We start from the raw sequence: 23,133 nt of genomic DNA on the forward strand, positions 1-23,133 counted from the left end.
AGAAGGTATAACTTGATGTGTATTTACAAAGAATATATTCTGTCACATTCCAGCGTGTTACAATCAGTTTGGTTTTTTTTATTGGCATCCATCAGCTTGGTTTCTTTCTTCTTGCACCCCACTACCCACCAAAAGTCCATTTCCTTCCACTTTTATTTGGAATTTACAGAACCTCCCCTCCCATCCTTTTTGTTGCTTTTGTATCTCCTTGGTCCTTATCTGTATATTGTCCTGCAAAATTTACTGTTTGTCCTGAAGAAATGCTTACAACTACTGATAAAGATCAAGAGGGTGTTTACACCATTGATACCAGTGAGAATAGCTGCGAACTTGCTCAAAATAGGTAGGAATTAGCCTTGAACCAGGCTGCCATAAGGTACGTTGCATAGCGTAGAGGCTCCAAGCAAGCAGAACTTTTACAGCCTTTACTCTAACTATATTTTGATGTACCACTTGACAAGAGGGGACAGCAAAGAGCTGCTGTATGGATTCTTAAATCTAGGTAGGATCTCCAGGTCATGGAGAAATCTTGGTGACTCAGACTGGTTTTACTTGGCATCAGACTGCTACAGAGCCATTCAAGTACTAGGGAAATTGGGGTTCTTTCCTTCATTCTGATGTGTAAGGTGGCTGGTTCATATTGACAGTGTGTAAATGTTAGTAACTCCCGTGGGTTGGACAATGGCTGAAGCAGCTCCCAGTATGGTTGGACCCCTTGTAATAGGTAAGTTTGGGAGAGCTGAAAATAGGAATTGGGTTGTTGTTTTTTCCCCTCTAAAATGTAAGTAAGTCTGGGATACGGAAAAAAAGGTGATTCTGCCACTCTGCTCTGCTGAGACCCCCCCTGCAGCCCTGTGCTCAGCTCTGGAGCCCTCAGCACAAGGACATGGAACTGTTGGAGCGGGGCCAGAGGAGGCCACAAAAATGCTCCGAGGGCTGGAGCCCCTCTCCTACGAGGACAGGCTGGGAGAGTTGGGGTTGTTCAGCCTGGAGAAGAGAAGGCTGCGGGGACACCTTATTGCGGCCTTTCAGGAATTAAAGGGGGCCCATAGGAAAGACAGGGACAATCTTTTTAGCAAGGCCTGCTGTGACAGGACAAGGGGTGATGGTTTTAAACTAAACCAGGGTAGGTTTAGACTGGCTATAAGGAAGAAATTCTTTACAATGAGGGTGGTGAAACCCTGGCAGGGGTTGCCCAGAGAGGGGGTGGAGGCCCCATCCCTGGGAACATTCACAGTCAGGTTGGACGGGGCTGGGGAGCAACCTGATTGAGTTGAAGATGTCCCGCTCATTGCAGAGGGTTTGGACGAGATGGCCTCTAAGGGTCCCTTCCGACCCAAAGCATTCTATGATTCTGTGATCTTCCAGACAGCACTTGAGGTATGCAAAACTCCACAGCAAGTCTGAATCTGAGATACAAAATTTAGGTAATAGTGAAGTATGGGGTGTACTTAACATATGAAAGAGATTTTGCTCATGTAGATACTCAGTACTTACTAAAATCTAAAAAAAATTGCCAGGTCTGTCTTTTTTTTTTTTTTTCTTTTTTTTTTCATAAGCTGTAAAGAAGAAAACCTTAGTCAGCCGCATGGCTTTCCTTAAATTTGCTAGACCATTGCTGGTCATCTGTAACTTACAGGTCTACGTGATAGTAATGAGACATTACTAGAGAACACATAAGACACTTGTAATTTCAGTAAAGAATTTATATTTTCCCAGTTGGAAATCTTATTTCTAGGGCTTTTATCTGAGTAAGTGTGAGGCATGCTTACTACTGGGAGATTACATTAAAATGATTTGTTTTCACTGCACAAACTTAATACACTTCCAAAGATCTGATTATTATCAGTAAGTAGTGCAAGCACACCGAAATTGTCTCAGGAGTGTGTTGCTTAGGTGTGCTCCATGCATTTCATTGTAGTGGCTTTCCTTCCCTTTATAAAAATTCGTGCATGACTAGCATTGTTGTATTTCCCGTTGTTCTAATAGCTGGAACTTACTGAGAAAACTTAATATTCTCAAGCTGGAAGAGTGAAGGTGAGACAGCTAGCTATTTTCCTGAAACTGAGTGCTCTTTTCAAGGCAGGGCAAGAAAACATGGGGCAGAGAGGGAGTCATTAATTATAAACATGCTGAAAAAACAGTATGGAAAATCTAATGTGGAAATATGGTAGATTTTTATGCTGCAGAAGTTATTTTCCTGCTCAGAAGAATGTTCATTTCTGAGTTATGCAAAAAAGAAGCACTAACTTCCCTGCACAGCTCATAGAATAGTTTAGGAATATATCAAATCAAAGTCTACCTTTTAGATGACCTTAAATGTTTGAGCAGTCCCTTAAAGAATAATCAGACTTGAAGTAATGTTTTTGAGACACTGCAGCAATAGCTGCAGTGATCCCTGAATGGAGCACGTACAGTGATTTCTATTCAGTCTGTTTGAATACAGCTTTCATAGCAGACTTGGTACATTTCGTACAGCATTTTCTCCCCGCATTCATAAAGGGTTTCCCTTCCAGCACCACTGAGGTCAGTAAGAGTTTTGTGAATGACAGTGAGGCTAGGAGATTATGCTGTTTGTCTTTTTAACTAAATTACAGAGCCAAAAAATGGCAGCACTTAACCAGGCAGAGATGTCTGTGATGCTTGTTTTTTCCACTGTGTGTCATAGCGAATTTTCTGAATACTGACTTGTGAAAAATATTTAATCTGTATATCATTCATGCTTTCAAAACATACTGCATTTACTAACCCTCTTTCTCAAGCTTTGGAAATAAGAATTATCTCTTTCAAGGAAAGAATTTATATATTAGGGGCTTCAGGATGGCTTCAACAGAGGTGGAAGAGCAAATAGCACAGGAATATCAAGTCTCTGAGACCTCTTGGCCATCAGGTACTGGGAATATGAGTCCTGAGGCTTGGACAATCTAATAACTTGCAGTCTGAGCAAAATATGATTACACAAAAATCTTTTATCTGACATGTTTTATTTTAGGCTACTCACTAACTTAAGAGGAACTAAAAGCATCTTTTGTATGTATTTTCTGAAATGGAGTAACTATAACCTTGCATTGCTTTTGTAGTCAATGCTTATATAAATGCTAAAAAGATGCTCCTGAAAAGCTATGGTTGTTTTTGGAAAGGATAAAATGCACCAGGTTCCGTCCTCCCTGCAGAGCTTTGGAGGCAGATTCTGTGTCTGAGACCATCCTGCACATGTCTGTGAGATGCACTGGAATGCTATGTTGTTGTTACAGATTGCAGCACAGTTCTACAGAACTGAAGTTTTGTCATGCGTTTCTGAGGAAGTTCTCTGCTGAGATTGATGGATAGAATGGAAAACAACATTAAACAATCAGGAAGATACCAGTAGTGCTCTTACTTATGCCAGAGAATATTGATAGTAGGTTGCTTACATTTGCCTGATACTGGGTTTGCTGAAAAGCTGAGTGTTAGCATATGTCAAGTTCTCAGGCTGACTTACCTTTTTCTTCTTGAAAAGGTTTTGTGAAGCTGATGTAATTTTTCTGTTTTATGTTGTTGTTTAGAACACGCAATTTTTCTCTTCTTACTCAGTTTTTTAAACTGGTAATTTTAATGCTGTAGAAGAGCCTGTGTCAGGTTCTAGAGTTCACCCATTAATCAGCTGAGAAATTTTTGTTTTGTGCATGAGAGTGTGTTAGTGCATTTCCTTCTGTGCAGTAGAACTTGCAGGTTTTTAGTCTTCTAATTTTATTTGGTAGCAAAATGAAGGACAGTTCTCCCGCCCTGTAGGTCAAATTCATTATTTTCTACTACACATTTTGTTGTCGGGGATGGGCGGCTTAGAAAGAAGACGTATTCTTCTCAGAGGTGCACAGCAAAAGAACAAGAGGCAATAGTCACAAGTTGTAACATGGGAAATTACAACTGAATATAAACAAAAAGAAAAAATACTATTAGAATGGTTAAGGCGCACCAGATTAAGTTGATCAGAGAGTCTCCATCCCTAAATTTATAAGGCTACTGGCAACTTTTTCCAATGTTGACAAAGCCCTGCTTTGAGCGGGAGGTTGGACTAGATTGACCTCTGGAGGTCCCTTCTGACTTAAGTTATCCTATGATTATTCGTGCCAGCACAAAGCATGCATAAAATGCCACCAGATTGGAATTCTAAGATTCTAATTCTTTAAAGAAATACCATTGTACTGCTATAAAAGGGACTTAGTTTATGGATGTGATATGGTTTTTACAAACATTTATCTCATCATTCTTCTTTTCTGAGTTTTAATTTCACCCACCTTCTTTGCAGACTGAGATCAGAAAAGGAATTATGTATGTGAATTAATAATAGTATGAAGAAAAAAATAAATGTTATTGGGATAGAATTTTAATTTGGGGAATTCTGGGAATGTTTTCAAAGATCATTATATCTGGTTAGTCCAGAAAGAGCGAAGTTATCACTCACAGGAAATACCGATTTCTATCTGAAACAATTAATATTTGTGTAATATTTAGCCAACAGTAAAATAGTGTCTTCCACAGATCACTTAGTAACCTCTAGTACGTAAGGTGGTTTGCAAACACGTAGAGCATACTTCTTGACCCGGTCCCTAACACATACATAGAGGATTAATACAGTCTTTTGTTTCCTTAATCCACTTCTTTTCTTCTGCCAGTTGAATTTGCTCCCCAAAGCCTCTATAAGACCAAGACTTGTATCGGGTTAGCTTTCTGGGATCACAGTAGTTAGTAGTTAGTTTGGTTTTGATTTCTTCTGTGATTTGGAGGAAGGGAGGATGCCGATGCCGAGTCGGACTTCTGTGACACAATTCATAGCTATTCTAATATTTTAGTTAATGCTTGTGTTGTGTGATATTTCAAAACATTTTTCCATAGTTCGCGGGAGTTGAAAAGTATAAACCTTAGTTTATTGTGGCGAGTGTTGGAAAGCATATTCTGACAGTGCTGTTACTGAACTATTAGGAGAATATATGAATTGGATGGTTAAGGTGAAATGTTGAAAAAGCTGCAGTTTACAAGGTTGTCTCAAGGGCTCGAGTTTTACAATTGCCATGTGCTATTGTTTCCAGTGGATTCTGCCTCAATAGAAACTTTTTACAACGTAGCTTCAGAATTACTCTATTTCAGCTCTAACAAAAGATTACAATATTTCTACTTAGCTTATTTTTAAATAAAATTGTTCTTGATGGAACGTGATCTGTTGCTAACCAATGCTTGACATTGATAGTCATGAGACTTCAAGATACATAGAGAAAGGAGCTGATAAGAGTGGATTTTAATAGAGCCTTGTCTTGAAACAGGCAAATAATATGTAGCTACAAAATACAGTTTGGCCATGTTCATATCAACTCGAAAAAATGTATTGTCCCCCCACCTTTAGCTAGCAGTTGTCTTCATATGATGTGCGAAAATCAGATAAAGGAATACTGCTTTGTGCTGCCTCCATTGGTCCAAGCTTCCATGCTATCTGGAGTGCTTAGTAGAATCATAGTAAGTGCCACACATTGTTGTGCACAGGTTTTTTTGATGGTTGGGGTTTTTTCTCAATTCATACAGAATCATTAAGTTTTGAGATGTAAAAATATTGACTTAGTCCTGCTAGAACTTAGTCATATTTTGCTTCCAGTTCACAGTGTAAACTGTGCTTTCCTCTTTGAAATGCACATCCAGCAAAATCCGATGTGCACTTTGTTTTATCAGTAGAAGTAAGAATATTGAAGATTGTATATAAAAGACTTCTACTGTAAGTGGTATTATGGTATTTGGGTTGCATCCACTTCATTATTATTTATCACTGCTGTAAATGGCTTTGAGTTTGTGTAAATTTTGTATAAATTGTTTGTAAACCTGTGTTCAAAGTCCTGTGATTACAAATTTAAGCGCTTTGTATTTCCTGCAGTTTGAGCGTGCAGTTATGGGATTTTTTTTTTTACTAAAAAGAAGTAAAACCTATGTTAAGAGTGGATGAAGGTGCTCTTTCTTGTACTGTGTAGTTTGGGTACTTCTGGGTATCTTACGGCTCAACGAAGAAGCAAAAGAGCAGCAACTCCCCTTTATATATAACTCAGCCTCAGCAGACCAACTATTCCACTTCCCTAAGAGATGAAGTACTGTGCATTGTGACTTGGTTCCTTCCTGTGATCTACACCCAAGGCCTGATCAACAGAGAGCACAGCCAGAAGTCCTAAAATAAATTAAGTGAATAGATGCGCCTTGCTTTATGCTTTCATTAGTTTTGCAAGACTGCGTTGCAGGATTATCTTTAAGTTTTCCAGAGTTAAAAACAAACTTTCTAGGCAATCTCAGTGATGATTCAGTTTTCTCAAACTTGATGATCATATGTTGTATGTACTTCCCATTCAGTATTTTTCTGTTTGTTCGTGATTGCTTTCTAACTAGGGCTGTAAAGCAAGCCTGCTACGAATCATAATGGTATGTGTGAAACTGAATGGCATGTGTTGATAAAAAGCAGTTGGGTACCATGCAAGAAACGTTAGGTTGTATCATAACTTCATTTCAGCCTTAAGCGTGCCTTTTTCTTATATATTTTATAAAGGTAAAAGTATCGTACAGTAGAGACTAACTCTGCAAAATACCTGCCTACCAACCATTAGATATAGGTATATTTTTAAGATGATGAAGATAGCTGACCTCTTGCCACACACAACTTCTGTATATAATATGCTGCTTTACCAATCAAAAATGACAACCTGTCTAGTCAGCTAGTGCTTTGGAAAGGTGCAATACAAATAAGAACAATCAGCATTTTTGGCAACTACAATAATTACTATCTTTCTGTATTTACTGAGAAATCTGGGCCTAGGCAAATAACGATGCCGTTTTTCCAATAAGAAGTTAATAAATAAAACCCCTTTCTATATGCTTTTTTAAATCATCACATAATCAAAACCTAAATAACATCTCCTGTTGGCATCTAGCAAATGCAGCCTGGCACCTCAGCCAAAACATGCAGTAATACCATAATGTAGGAAATAGTGGCAGACCTCAAAGGCACAACAGTGCAGTGGTAGACACTGTTTATTGTAGCCAGGGGCTGTTTTGCTTGCCGTCAGCTCCACACAGACTGCCTGTACTGCCATCAGCATTTTATGGCAGGGGGGATTTTAGTGTCCTTCTTATGGTCCTGCAAATTGCTCACAGTAGACATTAGCCTATGTAAGTGCACACAAGCAAAATCTTTTCTGTCCTTTTCTAAGAGGTGTCATAGAACTCGAACGCTAATAACGACATTTTTCAATGTGCATATCCCAAACTCTGCTTTGTTTAATGGGCCCAGACCACAGTGGGGATAAATAGTTGCTAGTTGTTGTATTCGTTAAAAATTACGCAACTATTTCTGTTTTAGACACCATCTCAGTTGGTTGATTCATTTGTTTGTTTCAGGAATTTATCTCTTGGATTTAATCTACATTGATTCTGCATATCCCGCTTCAGGCAGCATTATGGAGAATGAACAAAGATCCAATCAAATGAACAATATTCTCCGAATAATAGCTGATCTGCAAGTCTCCTGTAACTATGGTTGGTAAATTTTGTTATACCTATTAAGCTTTAACTAAAATTTCCTTAGTACAACATTGTGAAAGTGGGTTTTGTCCCTGTGTAGAGGCAACACAAGAGGCTAACATGGGTAGAGCTGAACACTAGTAAGTGATATAGCTTCCACTTCTGTGCCGTTTCAATATTACTGGTAAATTATGCAACTAAGCATGTATTCTGAGTTGGGAGAGCTGTAACAGAAGTTGTGCAGAGTTTACAGCTATGTGTGGACTATAAATGACATACTTTCAAGTACAGCTATTGCATTTGGGTTATATTCTGTTTCCAGCGGAGGCAGTCAGAGAGACATCTTACTGTCATTGCTTTCCTTGGCACTAGATATGTCTGGAGTGTAGAATGTGATAATTTCATCACCATTTTATTGTTATCATCCTGATGAATCACAGAATCGTAGAATGCTTGGGGTCAGAAGGGACCTTTAGGGGCCATCTTGTCCAAACCCCCTGCAGGGAGCAGGGACGCCTTTAACCAGATCAGGTTGCTCACAGCCCCGTCCAACCTGGTCTTGGATGTTCCCAGGGATGGAGGCCCTCTCTGGGCAACCCCTGCCAGGGTTTCACCACCCTCATTGTAAAGAATTTCTTCCTTATAGCCAGTCTAAACCTACCCTGGTTTAGTTTAAAACCATCACCCCTTGTCCTGTCACAGCAGGCCTTGCTAAAAAGATTGTCCCTGTCTTTCCTATGGGCCCCCTTTAATTCCTGAAAGGCCGCAATAAGGTGTCCCCACAGCCTTCTCTTCTCCAGGCTGAACAACCCTGATATGTTGATATGTTTACAAAGCAAAATACAAATATTTCAATCTGTACAACATTTGTTAAATTGTGTGTTAAGCTTTTCCACATACCTCGCTTGTTGATGAAGTAAGGAACACGAGGGGGCTGCTTTCTTCTTGTTAACAAGATTTTACTCTAAAATTAATTTCTGCAATTCTAGCCTGTTAGTGAAGCCTTATGTCAAGAAATTGCTGGTTTGGTAGTCTTGACTAATACTCAGCATACTGTTGGTGAGTTAGCATTACTTTTCATTGCTTGCAGGCTGGAAAAGCATGAGAACAACTGTATGATTAAATAAATTCAGAACATTTAAATGCTACACTTTTTGAGAGTTTTGAATAGAAAAAAAAAAAGTCAGATTGTAAGAAAATGAGGTGAGAAATTACTTGTGTATGCTTAAGTATCCAGCCCCTGTCCTTTGTGGTCAGCCTCAGTATTATAAAGTATTTAAAGGTAGGGGCAAGGCATAATGATGTATGATTCTGAATAGCTGTTATTTAGCTGTCGTGTTCTTATTGTGAGTTTCATTTTGTCTTTGAATACTTTGAATGACAAAAAACCCTCATTATTTCACTGACCCTTTCCTTTTTACAGTTTTGGCAGCTTCCAGCACTGATATGCATTAATTTTGAGTGCTTTTGTTAAAATCAGAATGAAAATTAAAATATGGCCTTGAAGAAACAATATCCTAGAATAATGTGTGCCTTTAAAATAGTTGTCTTTACGAGACCATAAAAGTTAAGTTAGATACTACAAGGCATGTTCCTGTCCATGCACCATGCGTCAAAGGATTTTTCTGTCATTCTGAACTTAGTGTCTGTCTGTCTTGGTATTCAGCATTGTAATTTTTAAGTCTCTTCACTTCATGTTCATATGAGAATCACTAACAGTCATGGCTGCAGGCTGTAATTTCCCCCAGAACAGTGAGCACAACATTCAAGCTGGGTTTCACAGCAAATAACTCTTTTCCACTTGTGAGAGAGCATATAATAAAATGTACTAGCCTTCATGATGATGCAATGCATCTCTGTTTTCTTTAACAAGTGAGCATCACTTTTGCTCAATCAAATCTTAAACATCATCTTACAGTCAAAGTAATATTTCTGCCTGATTTATTCTTTAGGAAGGTTCAAATTCTCTGTTTCCATACCAGAAAAAAAAAAAACCTGAAAGAATAATTAATTTGGGGTGAATGAATGTTCATCTTTTTTTTTTCTTTTTTTTTTTGAACACGCCACAGATCATCTCACAACACTACCCCATGTGCAAAAGTATTTGAAGTCTGTCCGTTACATTGAAGAACTTCAGAAATTTGTAGAAGATGACAATTACAAGTAAGTACCATTCTTCAGATTTTGGGGAATTTAATGGAAAGATCACTTGGCTGTTAGTTTGATTGAGTTAAACAAAAAGTCATTGGCTGGAGATGTTTTGGAGTTTGTCTGGCGTTCTGAATATTTTATTAGTGGAACTGATAATACCAGGATGCCTGAGTAAAATCCAAAATTACAGTCTTCTTGATTCTAACCAGATTTCCAAAATGAAATATCTTTGTAAAAGTTGACAGCAGATGAAAATCTAGTCTTTTTTCTATTACATGATAGGGAATTTTGTTCAGGAACCCTAAAGCCACCTGGATTGACTCTGTGCTATTGTAAATAATACATCAAAAACATCTTCCAACTTCAATTTACTATTTTTAGTAAGATGGTACTTAAGACAGACCTGACAATTTTGGGAGCTTAAGCATGTTAAAGCAATGCTTACAAGAGGTGGAGAAGAGCTAACCCACACAATCAGAGTAGTGAGACAAATAATTGAAACTTGATCAGTTAATGAAATGAAGGCTACCAGTTAGTGTTTGTGAAAAGAACAGATTCAGTGGATCAGAAAACTGTAATACCAGTGTGGGGTCATGTACATATGAGCATAAAAAATGACCTACCTTAACCATTCTACATTTCTCTGCAATTGTCGCTGCTATTGCTGGCATGCAGATGGAAAATCCTACTGAGACAGTTCAGGAAAAAAGGTGTCACCATAACAGACAAAACCCCACATGTTTCTGCGTGGCACGACTCATGTTATTTGTCTTTTCTCTTCAATTTTGAACATAACTGCAGCTGGTGATAACTTGAGCTACCGAAGCTGTTCCACCTAGCTCTGGTTCAGGCCACTGTGCATACAGTACTATTCCTCAGCCAAATCTGCCGGTGTGGATTCTTGTGATAAATGTGTGTGTAACCTTGCTTTTCCTGAGAGAATAATTCTAAATGTAAAACCATTCAGACAAGGTATTCTCTTGGAACTTCTCCAAGTATTATTAGGACATACTTCAAATAGAGAAAAAAGGTCCAAAATTTCTCCCCTTGCTTAGGGTAAACTCCAGCAAAAGAAGCCGAACCAGCATAAGGTAGTTCATTGCAAAAGATCATACGTGGCTGTGGTTTGATAGCATTAGCATTGTGCTTTTGCGTTTGGTTGATCACAGATACCAAGAATAGTGATGTTTCTGTAGGAAAACTGTTTGGAAAAAAAGGAATGTGTTTGTATGATGTTTTCATAGCAAAATTTATCTGCTTCATGGAATTAGAATTCCTGTGAAGAGTGCTGATGGTAGGAATGCGTATGTTCTTCCTTTTCTCAGTCTCATGATGTTGTAGATGTTTCACAAATAGAGATGCGTTGTGCAACAGATGCACATTCAACGTTAGCATTGCGCACAACCTTTTGAAAAGGTTGTGCAGTCCAAGACTTTGTGTTAAGGGTTGTCTGAGGTTTAAATCTCACTGTTAAAATTTAACAAATGGTCTTTATTTACTAGTTTCCCACATAATTCTATGCTTCATTGAAGTTGCAAACATAGAGCAAAATTAAACTGAGTAGTTATTGGTAAAGGTGAAGAACTGTAGTTAGTGTATTGGATTCAATAAACTGGTCAATGTTGCTTAATTTGATTTTTAGATGGAGTTTTCTGATGATACATCAATGTTAACATGATATATACAATAGCTTTCATGAACTGTAGTATCTTAGGAAAAACAGATTAAACAAGTGGTTTCTGTAAGTAGATGATGCTATAACATAATATTTAGAAAAACTACAAGTCATGAGTAATTCCAGTTAAAATTTGAAAATAATTTTAACTTCAGAAGCAGCCTTACTGGTAATGCTGGAAGGTATTTGATGTATTGTAAAGATAATTTAGTAGTTTTTATTTTGATTTAGTTATTTGTGAGAACATTTCAATCAAATTTAGCAGTTTTCTTTCTAGGCTTCACTATGGCAAGGAAACACTGGGCTGAAGTCACAAGAGAGATTAAAAAGAGGGAAAGATTTGATGCTTAGCATAATAAAGTTGCTGCAGTTTATATATGTTGGAGAACTTTCTTCTTCTATCACGTCTGTTTCATCAGACTGAAGCTTTGAATTAAAGTCTATATTCATCAAAACTCATCACAACTACCAATAAAGAGAACTTTTTTCCTCTTCCATCTCTGTATTTGAGAAGATTTTGGATTTTGTTTTGAATATTTGATTTCACATTTTCCTCTCAGTTTTCCCTAATGGATCTTCAGTTTCCTGGCATTTTCTGGTCCCATGCCAGAAGAAACTGTAAGCCTTAAGAAGGCAAAGAGTGCTAAGTTTTTCTAGTGGGAAAGAATCTCCTCTCTCTTTCTCTTTCCAGTGACTGCTCTTCTTGAGCCAGGGACAGCATTCGTATACTCTGAAGAGATGTATGCTTGACCTTTGACAGGGAGAACGGAACTATCTCAGCACCAGGCTGTCAGGGAGAGAAGCTTAGCTAGTTGCCCCAAAATGTATTGGCAGGATCCCAACATGTGTTTTGCCAAATAAGAACCTCAATTACACTGAAAAGGGAAATTTGGCAACCACTTTATATAAACAAAGCTTTTCTCTACAATTTTTTATGCCAGTCCAATTGCTTGCTTTAGATTCATGCTTGTCAGCAAGTAGGAACACTCCAGAAAACCCCTGACAATGATGTCATATCCTAAAAATAATAATCTTTCTTGCTCAGCCTGTTCTCTGTTCTCTGCAGAAGATGGGGAATTATAACAAGACCAAAGGGACAAAAATAGTGCCTAAACCATCAGGATTCCTTCCAGTTATACCCAAAATGTATTGCTAATCATCATTACTTCAGGGCATCACTGGAAGCCAGTGGGCTTCAGAGATACTTCCGTGCAGTTGCTGCAGGATCTTCTTCCTCCTCCAGGAGTGCAAGAAGTGATCTGAGGCAAGTGCTTGTTGCCAGGTATGCAGTTTTCCCCTGAGCTAGACAGCACTATCCAAACATTGTGGCACTGTGCCACATACTTTGTAACCTGACATGCCTTGCAGCAGTCCCAAAACAATGGTTTTTTGCTGACCTTTTGGTATCATTAGGTCAGGCCTGATATTCTCCACAATTGTTCTTTGAGTAAAGTTAGTTTGAAGACTGTTATTTGTATTACAATGTTATCTGGACAGGACAGTCAGGATTGGAATCCTAATCTGTAGGCTGCTATTACACATATAGTTCAGTTCTTTAGAGCATATTAGGCAAGACACTGATACTCCAATATACTAGTAAGACTATTTATAGAAGAATCAGTTCAAATTTGGATTCAGATAGGCAGGATGCTATGGGAAAGCATCCAAGAGAAATTAATAGGCAATTAAAACATTACACTGACTCCTAGCAATGATCATGCTATAAAGGTGCCAGCTGCACCATATTGTTTTTAGTCTTCTGGTAGAAAGAATTGTATGGCAGGTGCTTAAAATATTAGTACTTATAACAGTGAACCTTGGCCACAGTCCATCTTAAATGGGCCTTCCAGGCAGCTATATTCCCGGGACCTTTTCCACCAAGAATTGTTGTCAAAGGGAGGGGTAGGGGGAAACCTTCACTGTTAGTCTGAGATTTCTAGTCATCCAGTGGCCATGTGAATTAATAGCTATAGTTATGGCTTGGCTGCCTCTTCCACAGTACATTCTCAGGGACAATGAAGTTCCCAGAAACTGTTGGACCTCATTTTAACTGCTACACAGGCAGCCCGAAATGTTCCAGATAAGTCAGACCCATTTTGCTTCATACACAAATACTGGTCAGAAATGCCCTGAGTGACAGCTTTGAGGACTGCACCACTTTATTACAACTTAGATCTTCCTTGTCTCGAGAAAGATGAGTAAGTTTTGTTCAGCTTCTTCAGGGAGCAGCTAAATTTCTTGTTCATGTAAGGCTATTCTCTGTCTTCATTCACTTGCTTACTATTAGGGGAATTGAGTAAAAGTAGCTTGACTGTCCTAGCAGTAGTTTCATCCAGTACTGGAGAGCATGATCCCATGAAACAGAACTATGTTCAAAACTGGCTACCTAATTTTGTTTTCTGCATTATGTTAGGTTCCTCTTTTCCTGCTTATTGGGAAGGTTACTCTTAAATGAGCTATATGGCGGCATGCAGTAGCAGAGTGTTATTTAAGACTAGGTTGGGATAGAGGTCCAACTACTTTACAGAGCATACCAGCCCTAACATGTTCCAGAAAATACTCTGAGTATCAGGCTTTAAAACAAAAAAAAAAAAAAAAAAAAGAAATTGTTTGCGTCATCTTTTTACTGTCCAAGAACAAAGCCTTCACATACTCTCCCTAAGCCATGTTCTTTACAAAAATCACAGAATCATAGAATGCTTTGGGTCGGAAGGGACCCTTAGAGGCCATCTCGTCCAAACCCTCTGCAATGAGCGGGACATCTTCAACTCAATCAGGTTGCTCCCCAGCCCCGTCCAACCTGACTGTGAATGTTCCCAGGGATGGGGCCTCCACCCCCTCTCTGGGCAACCCCTGCCAGGGTTTCACCACCCTCATTGTAAAGAATTTCTTCCTTATAGCCAGTCTAAACCTACCCTGGTTTAGTTTAAAACCATCACCCCTTGTCCTGTCACAGCAGGCCTTGCTAAAAAGATTGTCCCTGTCTTTCCTATGGGCCCCCTTTAATTCCTGAAAGGCCGCAATAAGGTGTCCCCGCAGCCTTCTCTTCTCCAGGCTGAACAACCCCAACTCTCCCAGCCTGTCCTCGTAGGAGAGGGGCTCCAGCCCTCGGAGCATTTTTGTGGCCTCCTCTGGCCCCGCTCCAATAGTTCCATGTCCTTGTGCTGAGGGCTCCAGAGCTGGGCACAGGGCTGCAGGGGGGGTCTCAGCAGAGCAGAGTAGAGCGGCAAAAAAATCTTTGTCTTAATTCCCAAAGGTAAATCAGTGGTTTGTTAATTCAGTAAATCTCTATGCTGATTTTTTTTCCTAGAGATTTTACTTCTAGTTTTTGTTTCACCTTAGATTGTTAATACTAACTCCTCAGTTTGGGAATTTCAGTTTCTAATGGGCAGTTTCTGAGGTTGATATCTAGAATTTTTCCTGGCAGTTCTATTAGCTGAACTCTTGCTGTATAATTTTTGAATGTTGAAATTTCACATGTCAGCAATTAGACCTTGCACTAAGACTAGGCTTCCTCACCATGGTAAAGCAAAGATTTTCATTTTTTAGAAGAATCCCTGAAAAAAAAATTCTAATGGTGCTGTGATATTGGATGAATATAGTGGCTTATAAGATGAATTTCTGATCAGATACAGATGCAAACACAAAAAAGCTAACAAATTGATGAGTTATGAGAGGTTTATTAGACATGCTGGAACAAAGGTGGTTTTTTACTTGTAGTGATACTAGTGAATATCATCAGGGACCGTGAGCTGTGAGAATATAATTTGACATGCAATGGATATGAATGATGAATGTTGCTTGTAAGCACATCAGGTGTCAAAGTCTGCAGAGACCTATTGATAATATTACACTAAGCCTCTGAGGGACCAAAGATTCTGACTCTGAGTGCTATTTGGGAGACATTGCTCATGGTGCTGGCATAACTATATGCACATGTGGGTGAGAGCAGATGAGCATGCCTGTGCATGCATATAACCTGTGCTTCTCAGTGGAAAATGCAGTCAGAAGAATTGCAAAAGTTAAATTGGGTGGTGACAAACAAGCCAAGACGGGTTGAAACTGTCCTGACTGCCAGTATCTCTTCTTTGAAATAAAAATGGGTTTGATTGTTTCCAGCCTTCTCGGGGAGAGAGGGAAGAGGAGAGAAGATGGTCTGGGAATGACATCTCATTGTCAGAATATATTCCCTTTTCTCAGAGTTTATTTTAAATATTTTGTTAAACATGTCAGCATGAGTATTTTGTAGTTATCAAACCTCAAATTTAGGCTCATATTTATTTGTTGTTCTTTTAATACATCCTGTACTTTCCTAAGTTGAATCGCTAAACTGCATTTTTGTTATTTTGAAAACATTGCAGAATTATGGCATGGTTGAAGTCAATGACCAAACTGTCAGAGACTTAGTAAGGGCTAAGAGTGAACTTTAACATAACCAAACAGATAAATAACATTATCTAACTTTATGTTCTCTAGAGAGATGAGCGGTGGAGAGTGATGTAATCTCATTTTATAGCGCTGAAGGCTCACTTGTTGCTCTGTCAGTGAACTTTCAAGTACAATACACACCACAGGTGCTCTCTAGATTGTATAATGATACCATGCCTCTTTCTAAAACCTTGTTAAAAGCATAAAGGTGTTAGGTCTTATTTTCTGCTGTTATCTTCACCTTTTCTTCTTTACAAGAATATTTGTAAACAGAAAGATAGAAACAGTACAGTACAAGTAGCTGCATGGAAGCTGATCTTACTTGCTTTTGTCGTATGTTCTGGTCACTAAAGAAGGTGTAAGAATGCTCATGCCTTAAATCTGGTAGCAATCGTGGCTCTTCCCCTTATGTACATATTCAGAGCAAGAAATTTTCAGGAGGGATGCATTACAGATCACATCACTGTAAAAGGGAGAAGCTGTTTGCTTGCATGGACTGAATTGTAGTCATATCTTTTTGCAGTGGGCTTATTAGACAAATGTTTCCACAGTGACCAAATAAATTGTGGCTCTTCTCATAGGGTACTAATACAACTGAGTAATTTATTTGGTAACAGGATAAAGAAAGAGGAACAGAGATGAGTTCCTCAAAGCTGGCAGAAACTAAAACATGCAGTTATCACATGTGGGGAAGGATAGGTAACAGGTCCCTTGAACAGACAGAAATAGAAGAAAGAAGTTGGCAGTTGTGGAACAGTGATGGGTTATCAGGAGAAGGGCTGTCTGCTTCCGTTTGGAGAACAACTGCTATCTGGAACAAGTTGAAATGAGTGTTCTGTTTTGCCTAAGGACTTTGGTTTGTCAAATATGAGCTAACTCAGTATCAGAAGCTTAATCCCAAATTTTCTCAATATCTGTGAATAGCACAGTTCTGCAGGAGATTCTTAAAATCAAAATTTTTTTCAAAAAGCTTTCTGTGCAAAAATCAAGGTCACAGCACAAGAACAATAAACCTCCATATTAGTGAGGAACAGATCAGCCTTAAAAATGAACAAAGGAGTAACTACTGTGCAAGGGATGCAACTGGAACATTTCTACAGGCATGGAAGATATATTCACACAGTAGGGTCCTATTTTTCCATACTGAAGGGAATTCCCATATGATTAACATTTGAATCATGCACTGAGTTATAGCATTGTAACTTTCTCATTGTTGGCTTCTAGGAGAGGCATGTTGCTACTTCTGGTCATGGGAATCATGTTGACAGAAAGAAAAGATATTCTGGAGAGGAATGATTCATTACCAGCTTGAAACACATTACTTTGGATGGTTAAAAGAATCTAGTACTATCAGAAGAATAGAAATTCGAATATGTGAAAAGGGACCATAGGTTTGTTAACTAAGTTCACACTAAAACATAGTTGACAATGTTTGAATACTGTGGAGAATGGACTGGAAGGTATTCCCCATGAAACTCTGTGTACATGAAAGACAAGGTAGTAAGGGAAGTGGTAGTTAAGCCATATGTGGTATTTTGAAACGCTGTCATAGAGGCCTTGTCCTGCCCCTTTGCATGTTTTGATCTCAAGTTTAAAAGACTTACACTGGTGTTTGTATACAGCGGAGTACTGCAGTCTGTAGCTTGAAACCTTCACAAGTTTTTTGCAATGTTTAATGCTGTGCAATGGCAGCAGTTATTTCCTTTGGTTTTATGCCTATTCCATGAAAATTTACAACATTGTAGTGCGCCGTACTCTTTTGTCAAACTGGTACAGAACAAAGGGCCCGTGAATGTCAAGTTAAGAGTGCATAACCTTGAGAGGTGACAGAAGTCATAGGTGCTGGAAGATCAAGACACGTTGGAGTGCTGAGATAAGGCAGCAGTGAGTGCATCATAAAACACATGGAGTGAGGCAGAGGGACCTATAATATTATAGCTTTCTTCTAATTATCTTCTTTCATTATCAAGTGTTGGTCAGTACCCACTTATGCTCCTTTTGTATAGGTCGGAGTAACTGATATTTCTGAATAGCTATTTTTGAGTGCACATTTCCACATGGTAACATGGTAAATTCACTTTTCATGCACAGAGGAAACAAAATTTTGCTATTAGGTTTGTATCTAAATTTACTAACTTCTGGAGGCTTTTTTTTTCAGGTGAAAGACTATATGAACTTAAATTTTTACACTGATAGGGAGTACAAAGTATCAGTTTCCATTTCTGTTTTCATAGACTTCCCTCAATTTCTTTCTTGGATCTAACAGGTAGTGTTTTACTTTAAAAATATATTGTTTTGTTACATAACAAAATAAATAACTACACCTCCAACAAAGTAAAATTCCTGCTTACCACTTCCAAAATAATTACTTTCTTCAGTTTCTTTCAACTTTTACTGATAATTTTTTTTTTTTGTTAATTTCTCTAAAAACTTGTTTTTCCAGATTATCATTAAGAATTGAGCCAGGTAACAGCTCTCCTCGACTGGTTTCCTCCAAAGAAGATCTTGCAGGTATAAAGCTTCATTTGAAAATTTGAGTAAGGAAACAATTTTAATTACAGAAATCTTCCACTGAAGTATAGGGGAAAACCCATTTTATATCAGATTTTTGAGGAATTAATCAGTTTCAATTATGGGCTTTTGTTGCAATTACAGAATTATCTTGTAAGGGCTGTTAGAGAGTTGATCCATTTCCATGCATATGCCCGGTTTCGGAACGTCCTTGGTCCAGCGCACCACTCCTCTGATAGCTGTAAAAGATCTGATTGTTATTGCAAATTTCTATATAGCCAGCTTGTACTTGGGTTAGCACTGTCCTTTGTCTTCTGTCATTTTCTTCCTTTATGATACTCACCCTCGGAGGTTCTTACAGTAACAAATGATATCCCACATATAAAGATTGATTTCACACATATCAGCATTCATTTGACTAGGCAAAACAAATCCATTGATCTTAAATTAATTAAAAGAATTTTATTTCAGAAGTAAAACTTAACTTGCAGAGATTGTAGAATAGGGATGTACTGTTATTTGCATTTCTGGAGAACAAGTTTACCTGGATGGCAGAGAGGAGCGTTAAGATGATTTATTAGTACGTTTCACATTTTTAATAGGTAGCATAAAACCTATTGGACTTTCCTCTGCTGAAATAAAAAACTCAGCTACAACAGATCTGCTATACCAACACAGTTTATGTCTATGAACAGGCTAAACAAGCATCAGATGATGTCAAATGTTCTTATTACTATAGGAGCCGTTATCTCAATAGCTGTTCTGTTGTAATCTCTGAAACCTGAATGGCCAATTTTCTGTCTCATTATGTTAAACCATGTGTGAATGTAAAAAGCCCAAGGGGTCTGGACCACATCCGACAACCAATTTCATTTTGCATTCAAAATGTCTTTTTTTCTCACCAAATGAGAGAAAAAGAGAGAGAGACAAAGTGAACGAAAGAGGGAAAGGAAGATGCTAAATATGAAAGGAGAAAAACAAATACAGGTGATTTTGCTCTACCTCCCAGCTTTTCTTGGCGGCTGCTGTGAAACTCTTTCAAGTGTCAAGTGGCCAGTCGTTTATAGGGACCATCTCATTTGTCTTGGGACTGTGAATGCTGTCCCCAGAGTCAGATAAGCATTTGACCTGGTCGTCGGTCCATACAGTTCTAAGGAAAAAGAAATAAAATTTATAGAAATAATAATCTGGAAGAAAATATTTCTTCAGGAAGGTGCTCTTCCCCTCCCCCACAATGCTCAGTATTATTAATTGCTGTGTAAAATATAAGGAAGTAGTTCACAGGAGGAAGTTGGTTTGGTTGGGTGTTTTTTGGGTGTTCTTACTAGGTAAGTTCAAAAAGAGTTCTTAATTACCATTTTCTTTGTAGAGATGTGTATTGGGTCTGGCTGGGATAGTGTTAACTTTCCCCATAACAGCCCTTGTAGTACTGTGCTTTGTACCGGTAGCTAGAAGGGTGCTGGTAACCCACCCATGTTTCGGCTGCTGCTGAGCAGTGCTCACAGCATCAAGGCCATCTTTCCAAACCCCCCCACCCCTCCAGCCTCCGAAAAGGCCAGTAGGCTGGGTGTGGGCAAAAGTGTGGGAGGGGACATAGCCAGGACAGCTGACCCAAACTGACCAAAGGGATGTTCCATACCATATGACATCTACTCAGAAATAAAAGATAAGGGGGGGGGGGGGCCGGGGACACATTCATGATTAAGACGTTTGTCTTCCAAAACAACCACTGCAAGTGTTGAGGCCCTTCTTCCCAGGCAGTGCCTGCTGATGGGAAGTGGAGGATAAACTCTTCTGTTTTCCTTTGCTTCCGCGCACAGCCTTTGCTTTTCTTTATTAAACTGCCTTTATCTCGACCCATGAGGGTTTTTTTTAATCTTATTTTCTCCCCTCCTAGTCCTGCAGAGGAGAGGGAGTGATAGAGCAGCTAGCCAAGGTCAACCCACAGCATGATGTAATGTTTGATTTTGCTTTTGTGAGGATTTGCTTTTTTATATTTAAAACTAAGTACCTGGCAGTATTAGGAGAAGGTGAACTTTACCCTCTGAATCTGCAGTGCCCCTATATGCTCTGTGAGGTTGCTTTATTCAGCATGAGAATTAATATGATGATGAGAAACCAAGTCTTGAGTCATTCCTATTGCTCCATTCTTCCGTTAGATTTTCCTTCGAAAGCTCGACATGCTCATGGACTGCTGTATTTCTTGATCAGCTAGAGAGTTCTCATTTATTGCCAGTTAGACAATGAATGCCACCAGCATTTTATAATATCCACATATAATACCTGCACCTATGTGGCTGCAAAAATGCTACTAAAGGGAATCTAGCATATTTTAGTGAAAAAAAACGAATGAGTTCCTGGAGAAGGTTAGTTAAGTAAGTTAGCATGAATTCAAATTGAAATTTAACTAAGCACGAAAGCAATATTTTATTATTTCACAACATCAATAAGTAGAAATATAGCCATATGCTAGTCTTGAGTAATTCTGAGCTGAAATACTGAAATATCAGTAATGAGATATTTGACCGTGGAGAATTAAAAATAGCACATTCAAAGGTATTCGAGTCAACTTTATTTGGATTCAAATTATAGTTTGAGATTGTTTCCACTTCAGCCATTGTGTGCCTGGAGTAAATCCTTTGCAGTCAGCAAACTATAATGAGACATGATCTCAAAATAGTTTAGGCAGTAGTTTAATGTTCCAGTCAATAGTTTAAGGCATAGGAGTCTGAATATAGTGATTTTAAGGTAAAATTAAGGTTCTTGGCCCATAAGGGCAGTTATCAGTTCAGTTCTCCTTACAGTCAAAAAGTGAATACATTATTAATAGCAATAAGTCCGGTTGAGTTCTGTGTGTGACATACTGCCTTCGTAGAGGTTGCTGTGTGTTTCTAAATACAGAGAAAAAGCTTGATACTGTGGTAATAATTCCAAAGTTTGTAATGGACTTAAGCGCAGGGAATAGTGTCTTCTACATGTCCTAAAGAACGATGTAAATGGATTTTCCTTCCCAGCATTGTGATCTTCTACCCAACTTCAGTTTTCTCTCTTTTGAAAGAAGATTAACAGTTTACTCTAGCCAGGGACATTGTGGGTTTCTTTTTTTCCCCTTGGGGTATCTTTATGAGTGTGAGGCTCAATAAAAACAGTTAAATCCTTCAATATTTTTGTGAAGTACTGGAGAAAACCATGTGTCCATTTTCCACTTTGGTTGCCAACTGGTTTTCCAGTAAATTCGAACGGGAGGCAGACATCTGATTAAAGTGAATGTTTTCACAACAAGCTATGTTTTGTGTAAGTGGCTAAGATGGTCTCATTTTATTACCAAATGCATATATAATTGTGAATAGTGCTTTCACAGGAAGATTTCATGCCTTCCATAACGTTGCAGAGATTCTTGCCTCTTGCAAGTAGCGTTTAAAAAGGAGCCTTAAGCAGTTTAGTTGTATGCTTTCAGGAACTGTGTGATTCACACAACTTCCTTGGCAGCAACTTAGGTCTGTTCATTCTGCCTTGCTATGGTTTGAAAGAGAGAGAGAATGTAGCTGGAGCGCTTATAGCATGCTAACTGTTCGCAGTTTCTAGTTGAATTAGCTGTAAAAGACATCTGTGTCCTTGCAGTGTTGGCTAGGAGATGCCCAGCATTTATAGTACAGCTATTAGATTGTTTTGGAAGGTATAACTCGATACATTTTCCCAGAACAAAAGAAAGGATTTAATATGATATATGGTAAATAAGTTACCCTTCTAAGCAACTGACGTTCCTTAGAATTTGCACACCAAGTGTAACTCAGTATAGAAAATTTTATGCATGTTCTTTATCATCTTAATGTGATTTTGAAAGGTTCAGGGCAGAGTGCTAATCAGAATATAGAAAATGGTTACTTATTCTCTGAAATATACCATGTTTATCTTGTCTTGGAAAACGATATAAAAAGATACAATAATGTTAAAATAATTACTATATCCAGAAAATTATGGCTAATACTAAGTGACTCAAAGACTGGTCTTCATGATTCTGTGATTTTTAATGAACTCATTCATAAAAGTTATCATTTAGAAGTCTTTTTTAGCAACAGCCAGGCCTCAGCTGTGGGCAGCCCTTATTTTGGTGTTTTCATTATGCACTAGTCAGGGATGGACACTCACCCCCTCCTTTTTTTTCCAAGTAGGTCTTGGTATAATTCTTGAGAGGAGAGTTAGTAAACCAGAGGTTTTATGTTACCACCCTACCAGGAATCTGGAGTAATTAAGCTGAAGCAGGTGTATTCTCTTTTTTGTTATTGGGGTAAGATTCAGCCCATTGTGCTGGGCCTGTTCAGCTCTGAGAGTTTCTAAAGAATGTTTAGTATTTATTTTAATTAATTAGAAGCAGTAGATTTATTGGATGTAAAGTATGTGATATGTAGGAGTTAAAAATGTAGAAAATGTAGAAACGGGGAAGAAAGACGGGGATGTTGCACACTTGTAAGCCTCTGAAAGCAGTTCTACTACAGAAGTGACATCTGTACAGCAATCCCCGCGTTTTAGAATAAAAAACCCCGCACAGTCATTTTCCATGTAAACACTGAGTTTGACATTTAGTTTCACCGTTTGTTTTACTGGTTGCTTTGGCAACTAATAAATAGTTTGTGCTAAGTGCTTTAGCAGCCAATCATTCTGTGGAAATGAGGATTGTCTAATCCTCTTGCAAGTGCTTGGTTATTGCTTCATGTGCATAGTGTCTGCTTTGCTTACGCTGTACTTAAATCAGAAATGGAAGAACTACATTTTCTTCACAAAAGCTTACAGACCATCCAGAAAACTTTGCTCTTTAGTTTCAAACTTATACTCATTTCCAA

The 23,133-nt window shown here is 38.4% G+C and overlaps 1 protein-coding gene across 8 annotated transcripts in view; it reads left to right on the forward strand.

The window, feature by feature from the left end:
• RALGPS1 (Ral GEF with PH domain and SH3 binding motif 1) overlaps nt 1-23,133 on the forward strand; it is a 109,870-nt gene that overhangs the window by 69,528 nt on the left and 17,209 nt on the right. For all 8 annotated transcript variants that reach the window (XR_004843171.1, XM_009647456.2, XM_035903119.1 and 5 more), the window contains 3 exons: nt 7,405-7,542; nt 9,597-9,690; nt 18,225-18,292. Coding sequence is in view for 7 of the 8 variants with exons in the window: in XM_009647456.2 (XP_009645751.1) it covers nt 7,405-7,542; nt 9,597-9,690; nt 18,225-18,292 (300 nt within the window). In the remaining variant the exon portion in view is untranslated. The remainder of the gene's footprint in view (nt 1-7,404; nt 7,543-9,596; nt 9,691-18,224; nt 18,293-23,133) is intronic.

This window comes from Egretta garzetta, unplaced genomic scaffold (assembly GCF_000687185.1).
Source record: "Egretta garzetta isolate BGI_Z169 unplaced genomic scaffold, ASM68718v1 scaffold341, whole genome shotgun sequence".
In the NCBI taxonomy this organism is placed as follows: Eukaryota; Metazoa; Chordata; class Aves; order Pelecaniformes; family Ardeidae; genus Egretta; species Egretta garzetta.